At 44.2% G+C, this 9,662-nt stretch overlaps 1 protein-coding gene across 1 annotated transcript; it reads left to right on the forward strand.

The window, feature by feature from the left end:
- Positions 1–7,819: 7,819 nt before the first annotated feature.
- Positions 7,820–9,250, forward strand: PCSK1N (proprotein convertase subtilisin/kexin type 1 inhibitor). The gene is made up of 2 exons (XM_082264025.1): positions 7,820–8,421; positions 8,860–9,250. Exons 1-2 carry the CDS (start codon positions 7,904–7,906, stop codon positions 9,146–9,148), a joined length of 807 nt encoding a protein of 268 aa, XP_082120151.1. The 5' UTR covers positions 7,820–7,903; the 3' UTR covers positions 9,149–9,250.
- Positions 9,251–9,662: the final 412 nt, after the last annotated feature.

The raw sequence follows: 9,662 nt of genomic DNA on the forward strand, positions 1-9,662 counted from the left end.
CACTGTTCTCTTCTTTCTTTCCTCTCTCTCTCCTCCGTCTCTTTGTTCCCCTCTTCTCTGCCCCTCTCTTTCTTTCCTGTTCTCTTGCCCCTTTCCCTAGCCCCTGTTACCGTCTCTCTTTTTCTCTCTCCTCTTCTTTTCCCCTCATCTCTCTCTCTCTTTTCTTCCCATCCACACACTATTCTCTTCTCTATTTCCTCTCTCTCCTCCCTCACTTTATTCTCCTCTTCTCTGCCCCTCTCTTTCTTTCCCGTTCTCCTCCTTCTCTACATTCTCCTCTTCTCTGCCCCTTTCTTCCTTTCCCATTCACTTGTCCCTTTCCCCAGCTCCTGTTACCTTCTCTCTTCTTTTTTCCCTTATCTCCCTCTCTCTCTCTTTCCTCTCTCTCCTCTTATCTCTTTATTCCCCTCTTCTCTGCCCCTTTCTTTCTTTCCTGCTCAATTGCCCCTCTCCCCAGCTCCTGTTACCTTCTCTCTTTTTTCTCCCCTCTTCTCTTTTCCCTCATCTCCCTCCCTCTCTCTCTCTCTCTCTCTCTTTTCTTCTCCTCCACACATTATTCTCTTTTCCTCTCTCCTCTTTTATTGTCCCCCATCTCTCTCTCTCTCTCTCTCTCTCTCTCTTTTCTTCTCCTCCACACATTATTCTCTTTTCCTCTCTCCTCTTTTATTGTCCCCCATCTCTCTCTCTCTCTCTTTTCTTCTCCTCCACACATTATTCTCTTTTCCTCTCTCATCTTTTATTGTCCCCCATCTCTCTCTCTCTCTCTCTCTCTCTCAATCTCTCTCTTTTCTTCTCCTCCACACACTGTTCTCTTCTCTATTTCCTCTCTCTCCTCTATCTCTTTATTCCCCTCTTCTCTGCCCCTTTCTTTCTTTCCTGCTCACTTTCCCCTCTCCTCAGCTCCTATTACCTTCTCTCTTTTCCTCTCTCCTCTTCTTTTTTCCCCCATCTCCCTCTCTCTCTCTCTTCTTCTTTTCCACACTCTGTTCTCTTCTCTTTTTTCTCTCTCTCCTCCATCTCTTTATTCTCCTCTTCTCTGCCCCTCTTTTTTTTCTCATTCACTCCCCCCCCCCTCTCCAGTTCCTTTTTTTCTTCATTTAGCTCCTTTCTTCCCCATTGTTGTTCTCCCACTTCCTATTAACCCCCCACCGCCACTTCCCCCCATGTTTCCTCTTACCTTTTCTCCCTTTGCCCCCTTTAAGTCTCCTCTCCCCCCTTGTCTACCTGCTGTTTATATTTTTTTTACTCTCGTCTCTCCATCTATCTCTCTGCCAGGTTGTCTCAGTCTCCCCAGTTTTGTTCCCATCCCCACCCTTCAGTCTTTCCATCCCATCCAATAACACTCTATGTTTGTCTGGTTTTCTCTCTGCATTCGTCCTTCTCCATCTTGTTGCTAGGATTGGGAAAGACATGGAGGGGTACCCTGGGGCATGCTGAGGAGATACATTTTGCAGAGAGCGTGCTACAACAAATGGTGGGCAAGGCCAGATTGCATCTAACCATGGGAGAGGCTTAAAGGGGATTGGTTAAATAGAACCCATGCCTACTTGCTGTATACATGGCACTCATATTCCAAAGTCTTTGGACCCACAAAACGTGCTTCAATTGCAATGCTATAAGTAACAGTCGCACAGACACAGATTAGCCTCATAAGCAATGATAAAAAAAAAAAAATCTATTTCCTTACGTATGCTTTTCTACGCACAAATGTAATGTAAAACGTAGTTCATAGAGTGCAGATTTTAAGCTTATGTAACATACAACATAGAAAATTGTGTATAGAGGTCAGGGCTTTGTAATGTACAACATTGTTTCGTTTATGGAATGCAGGGTTTAAGTTTATGTAACCTACAGCAAAATATATGCATAGGCCAGGGCTATGTAACGTACAACATAGTTCATGAAGTGAGGCATTTACGATTAAGTAACATACAACATAGTATAGTATGCAGAGGTCAGTGCTATGTAACAGGCAACACAGTTTATGGGGTGCAGCTTTAAGGAGTATGTAACAAACAACATAGTATGGTGTGTAGAGGTCAGGGCTATATAACGTGCAACATAGTGTATAAAGTGCAACAGTCAGAGGCCAGGACTAACTTAATATACAACATAGTGTATGAAGGGAAGTTGTCAGGAATATGTTATCTACATTATAGCATTAAGAGTTCAGTGATCAGGACTTTGTAAACTACAATACAGCTTATAAAGTGTGAGGTCAGGACAATATAATGTACAACACAGTAAAAAGACTGCTATGGTCAAGACTGGTATGCATAACAAAGTTTATAGAGTGCAGCTGCAAGAGTGCCCCTTTTGTTGATGCTATATGGTGAGTACCCCCTTAAACAGTGACAATTGCCCCTAAAATGTTGGTGATCAGTGGTGAGTTCCCCTTTAGACGTGTTTTTTTTGTTCAGTGCTACCTTATATGTTGGTGTTTAGTGGTCAGCACCCTTTATACATTGGTGCTCAATGGTCAGTTCCTCCTTGTACATTGCTGTTCACTGGTTAGTGCCCCCTTATTGATTAGTAATAAGTGGCCAGTGTCCCCTTATACACTGGTCTTCACTGATCACTGGCCCCTTAAACATTGATGATTGCTGGTTAGTGCCCCTTTAAACATTGGTGTTCAGTGGTCTGTACTGTACCCCCCTGACATTAGTTTTTAATGCCTGTTATACATTGGTATTTAGTGCCCCATTATTGATTGGTATTCTGTGATCAGTGACCACAGATGTGGTGTGTACCCCCTTAAACAGTGCTGATTGGTATTCTGTGATCAGTGACCACATATGTGGTGTGTACCCCCTTAAACAGTGGTGATTGGTATTCTGTGATCAGTGACCACAGATGTGTTGTGTACCCCCTTAAACAGTGGTGATTGGTTTTCTGTGATCAGTGACCACATATGTGGTGTGTACCCCCTTAAACAGTGGTGATTGGTATTCTGTGATCAGTGACCACATATGTGGTGTGTACCCCCTTAAACAGTGGTGATTGGTATTCTGTGATCAGTGACCACATATGTGGTGTGTACCCCCTTAAACAGTGGTGATTGGTATTCTGTGATCAGTGACCACATATGTGGTGTGTACCCCCTTAAACAGTGGTGACTGGTATTCTGGGATCAGTGACCACATATTTGGTGTGTACCCCCTTAAACAGTGGTGATTGGTATTCTGGGATCAGTGACTACACATGGGGTGATACTCCCTAAACAGTGGCGATTGCCCCTAAAATGTTGGTGATCAGTGGTGAGTACCCCTTTAGATGTGTTTTCTTGATTCAGTGCTACCTTATATTTGGATGTTTAGTGGTCATCACCCTTTATACATTGGTGCTCAATGGTCAGTTTCCCCTTGTACATTGGTATTCACTGGTTAGTGTCCCCGCATTGATTAGTATTAACTGATCAGTGCTCCCTTATACACTGATGTTCACTGATCATTGCCACCTTAAACATTGATGATTGCTGGTTAGTGTCCCTTTAAACATTGTTGTTCAGTGGTCTGCACCCCCCCCCCCCCCTGACAGTTTTTAATGCCTTTTACACATTGGTATTCAGTGATCAGTGACCACATATGTGGTGCGTACCCCCTTGAACAGTGGTGATTGGTATTCTTGCATCAGTGACCACATATGTGGTGATACCCCCTTAAACAGTGGCGATTGCCCCTAAAATGTTGATAACCAGTGGTGACTACCCATTTAGATGTGTTTTCCTTGTTTAGTGCTACCTTATACGTTGGGGTTTAGTGATCAGCGCCCTTTATACATCGGTGCTCAATGGTCAGTTCCCCCTTCTACATTTGTGTTCACTAGCTAGTGTCCCCTTATTGATTAGTATTAGGTGGTCAGTGCCCCCTTATACACTGGTGTTCACTGATCATTGCCCCCTTAAACTTTGGTGATTGCTGGTTAGTGCCCCTTTAAATATTGGTGTTTAGTGGTCTGTAACCCCCTGACATTGGTGTTTAATGCTTTTTATACATTGGTATTTGATGCCCCATTATTGATAAGTATTCAGTGATCAGTTACCACATATGCATTGCGGTCACAGTTCAAGAGAGGTGTCACTAGTCCTGGGACACATACCAAGGCCCATAGAGACTGAGTTCCATCTTAAAGCAATTGTAAGGAAATCCTATATTTTTTCTGCATTGATCAATGCATAACCCCCCCTTCCTTCTATTCTCGTTATATTATGAGAATGTGGTTGTGGTTTCTAATTATTATACATCCATGGATCTCAGTTACAGACTCCATCTCAGGCTCATACTTGAAGCTCAATATTATATCACCTCCACAGTACACAGCCCCTCCCTAGGTCCTGCTGTGCGTACAGAAGCTATAATGTCCAGGGATCTCATGCGATGCCTCATTATCTATAATGACATTTTCTCCTTCTGCAGATGCTTGGGGTATTAGTCATAGATACTTATAAACCACTGATTAGTGTCTGCCTGCAGCTAATTGGAAGACACTGGGAGATGCAACAGTCACTAGGGAATCTGCACCAAACAGGGACCTAAAGGATGCTGGGAATGTACAGAGGGATACTAATAATGTGGCATCCATGGAGGATGTATAGATCTATAGGAGTGCCCCTGGATGTACAGCTGGGCATAGAAGTGCTTGGTGTCACAGAGATACACGTATAAAACTATGCTATGGTTTACAGATGGAAAAACCTAAATTTTGTCTGTCTCTCTGCATTTCTCCGCTCTCTGCACCCATGCATCAACCTATAGTAGAAACAACAACATTCTGTTTAGTTATACCTTTGCTGTGACCACCATGTGTCTCAAGGCACAGGCAAGCTATTGAAAGCTAAATAAGGAGGCCAATCTAAATTTTTCGTAGGCAAGTTTCCACAACGAGTGCTTGGGGTTCTTAAGCCCCGTACACACATACCGATCGTCGGCGAACGATCGGCTGTCTTTTGTCCCCGGGCTGTCGGTGTCTGTTGAAAAGTGCAAAGACAGCACATGAATTTTGTCCGCCGACTACAGCCGACTGCAGAAGTGATGTCATGTAATGGTTAACTTTCCCTGTGTTTTTTCTTTTCTGAGCATGCCCAGTCTTGCAAATCTGCGGTCTGTCGGCCGAATTCTGTACTGACTGGCGAACAATCGGCCGCTCTGGTGTCGGCATACAAAAATTTTAATGCTTGCATGACAGATTCTTTTCGGCCGAATGTGCGCTGTCGGCTGTCAGAGGCATCATACTAACAAGCCTACAATCGGCAGATCGGTCGTCGGCCGAAGCTTTTCGGCCGACGATCGGTACGTGTGTACGGGCCTTTACATAAGCCCCGTTGAGACTTGACTTGGCTTGTTGAGATTCATTTTAACATGGGATTAAAGATATCACATTTGTAGAAATATAATTAATATTTGGAGAAGCTGTAATGTCAATCCTATGAATCTATAATCCTATAATCTAGGTTAGAGAAGTGATGTGCGTCCTGTAAAACATAACCTATATTTACTATGTAATGCTTTCATTTATGTAAAAATATACAAATCATTTTGTTTTCACACCCATTCCTGCCTAATATACCTTCTCTGTAAGGCTATAAAGGACTTTCATGTAATACAAGTTTATAAATAACTTAAAAGAGAAGTACAGCCAAAGCTTGCACTTCATTTTGTACTCCTGTGACCCATTTTCAGCAGACAGAGATCTGAAGCCCGCTGTTGGCTTCCGTCACAGAGCTGGTCCAGGCTCAGGAAAGATTGCGATAATATGGTCGGGATCCGCCCACATGCCTGGACAGGTTCCCAGGTCAGCCAGAGCCTGAGTTGGCTGCTCCCACCCCCTCCAAAGCCCAACACTCCAGTGAGTCACCAGCTCTCTGCTCAGGGAGCTCTGAGAACCGAGTGATCGGTGGTGTTTGATTCTCGGTTCTCAGTGTTAGAGCCAGCGGGGGATAGATGCAGCATCGTATTGATGCTGCATCTACCTAGGTAAGTATGATTTCTCAAAAAAAAAAAAAACATACATCTCTTTTAACCACTTTCCCACTGCTCACATTGCTGCTACTGCGGCAAAGTGGCTCGTTATCGTCCAGCGACGTAGACCTACGTCGCTGGACTCCTCCCCCTGTAGGCGGCGCTCGCACGCCGCCGGAGGCGCGCTCCCGCTGTTTTCAGTCACAGCGGGAGTCGGGCCAGGGGAGGAGCGGCGGCGATCGCCGCTGCTCTTCCCCGATCGTCGGGGAATCGAGTGAGGAGATCCGCCCGCTTGTGTAAACAGAGCGGGCAGATCTCCTAAGTGACAGGCACGGACAGATAGCATGGTTCAGCATAGCTGAACATCCGATCTGTCCCTGACTCACTCAGTCACCTCCCCCCCCCCCACACGTTAGTAAGCACCAGGCATACATTAACCCCTCCCTCTCCAATAAAATTAACCCTTTCCCTGCCAGTGTCATTTTTACAGTAAGTGCATATATATATATATAGCACTGATTACTGCAGTAATGTCACTGGTACCCCCAAAAGTGTCAAAAATGTCAGTCAAGGGTCCGATCTGTCCGCCGCAATGTCGCAGTCCCGCAAAACAAATCGCAGATCGCCGCCATTACGCGTTAAAAAAAAACCACCAAAAAATGGCAGAAATCTTTCCCTTAGTTAGTAAACGCAATAACTTTTGCGCAAACCAATCAAAATACGCTTATTGTGATTTTTTTTACCAAACATAGGTAGCAGAAAACAAATTGGCCAAAAATTTTAAAAAAATTAGATTTTTACATTTTTTTGGGGGGGAATTTCATATAAAAAAATGTTAAAAATATTATTTTCACAAAATAAACGCTGTTTTTTTGTTTATAGCGCAAAAAGTAACAATCGCACAGGTGATCAAATACCACCAAAAGAAAGCTCTGTTTGTGGGAAAAAAAGGACGTAAATTTTGTTTGGGTACAGCATCGCACGACCGCGCAATTGTCAGTTAAAGTCGCACAGAGCCGAATCACAAAAAGTGGCCTGGACGTAAGACAGCAAAATCCTCCGGTGGTAAAGTGGTTAAAGCAACATTTATTATGTTGTAGCTTACCAATCCTTACCACCTTAGATGAGGTGGCTGCATTCGTTTTCTTGTTTCAGGCTTTTTTTTTTTTTCCAAGAGATCTTGACAGTAACACACTTCTTGTCTAGGGTGACAATACTCACTGTGCTGTAGCTCTGGTGGAACGGCATGCTCACCCAAGGAAGGAAATGTATTAGGACTATGGAACACTCCCCTCTCTTCATGTCCATACCACGTGGGGAGGTGTTTTGAAGTCCTCAAAAGGTAACCTGTGCATGTCTGACAAGACTTGATAAGAATGCAGTGTCAGTAAGTTGGGAGCTCACTGGATTTCTAGTAGGATCAACAAATACTTTTGTTGCATTTATCTAACAGAGATAATAAAACACTTTAAATTATATAGGTAAAAAAACAAAAAGGGAGAAAATACATTTAGAGCCCATTCACACTGCCGCGACTTGTCAGCCTGACAAGTCGCGGTCGGTCGCGGTCCATTGAGTAGTACAGGACCCGTTCTAATAGGAGCGACACAAGTCGCTCCGACTTAGAAAAAGGTTCCTGTACTACTTTGGGGCGACCTCGGAGCGACTTGCATAGACTTCCATTATGTGAAGTCCCTGCAAGCCGCGCCGAAGTCGCGATGCACGCGACTTCACAGTCGTGTCGCCTCAGTGTGAACCGGCTCTTACTGCTAGGGTTTACATACACTTTAACTCCTTTTTAGATAACAAGTAAGAGATTGTAAATATTATTGATTAAACCTTTTGTTTTCCACATCCAGCCTCTGGGTTTACTGACTCACGATGACCTTGGAGCTCCCTTAAGGGTCAGAAGAAGCCTCCCAGCTAACATCCCTTATGAGGCAGATATGATGTCCTACGTTCCACCAGAAGCTCTTCGCAACGAACCACTATATGCTGACCTAAACCAGGCCATGCTCGCCAGATTTGCTGCCTATCCCCAAGAAGAACTCATTGCTCAGGCCTTGGAAAGAATGGGCTCCCCCCGCAGAGTGGATCCTGCTCGGAATGGTCCATCTCTACAACAGCTGGTAGAGGAAGGCCAGAGGAGGGACAAGGAGACCATCTATCTGGCAAACCTTCTGCATCTCTGGAATCAGATGAACCGGGACAAGGCCTATGCTGACCAGTTGCAAGCATTTTCTGGCCCAGCTCAGCCTGAGGTAGACTACCAGAGACCATACCAAGATTATGATGAGACCGAGGTGGTGACCAGCCGGGCACGGCCACAGGTATCCCGCAACCAAATGGCACAAGCTCTGCAAAGCTACTACCGACAAAACCGGGGGTTTGAAGGCCCTGCTTTAAGGCTCCCACAGGAAGAGGGCAATGATGATGGGTATCCCATGGATGAAGAGATGTTAAGGTAAGCTGGAGGGACATGTTTGTTCTATGCAAGTACATTTTATGTACAAAACCAGGCCAGACACCAGGCTCAGGCTTGTATATGTAAACATTGTCTTTCTTCATTTATTCAGTTCTTGTCCTTCAAATGTCCTTGAAAATGAAACAGCTTGTTCATCTGAAAAGTTGATCTTTCACCTCTGTGGTTTTTTTTTTTGAGCCCCCGTGGATCAGTCAACCACACATGAAAGAATTAAAAATATAGAATCTGTGTGTCAACCCTTATCTTCAAAAGAGTATTCAGTAACTCAGGAACAAATCAAAAGTCCTATAAGCACTATCAGCTGTCCTACCTATTAATCAGATAAACGCTCTTTCACCTAAGGCAGAAAATGCATTTGTTATGATAAATAAGTAAATAATGTGAAAATTGTAAAATATACGTTCTTTTACAATATAGGTACCTGGTCACACGGGTCCTGTCAGCAATGAGCGAAGCAGAAATGCCACAACGCTTGACCTCAAAGGCACCACGACGTATGCGACGCTCTCTGGAGGATGACCACAGTGAAGACACCCCAGCAAACCTCCTACGTGTAAAACGCCTAGACACTGACAACCCTGACTATATCTCCAATGGGTTGCTGCATAGGAAAAAACCAGAGGGAGAACTTGACCACCAGAGGGGATCCCAGCATTTCACAGATCAAAGGGTGACTGAGCAGCTTTTGAAATATTTTCCTGAATAATTCTATACAAAATTCCACATACAGTCCTCCACGTCATGCTCACACCTCTGTCTCTCTACATACATATCTGTATTACACAATCATGCAGTGTTTTGTTTGCCCCCCACACACTCCCTTTTTCAATTCCACCATTTTAGATCCAAGATGGACTAACTATGGCTAACAATTGTTAAGGGACTACATGCCACAACATGCCCTGCCAGCTGTTGACATGCTGGGACCTTCCCATTCAATATTAAAGTCTACCATGTGCAGTATGCGACTAACTGCAAAACCATAACGTAAACGTAAAAAGTGAAATTTCTGCTTAGGATCAGACCTCCCTAAGGGTCACTGAGGCTCCATCACTGGACAGCAGAATGGCTTTTCCTAAAGTCAAACCCCTTAGCAAAGTGCAACTCTGTCAATGAGGCACACGGAGGAAGCTTTCCTGGTCTAGCTAGGATGATAACAAGAATCTCTTCAAGAAGAATTAAAGATTTATCTGCAGGTCCTCTCAGGCCAGTTTTGGGAA

This window comes from Pelophylax lessonae (assembly GCF_965119305.1).
Source record: "Pelophylax lessonae genome assembly, chromosome: 7".
Lineage (NCBI taxonomy): Eukaryota > Metazoa > Chordata > Amphibia > Anura > Ranidae > Pelophylax > Pelophylax lessonae.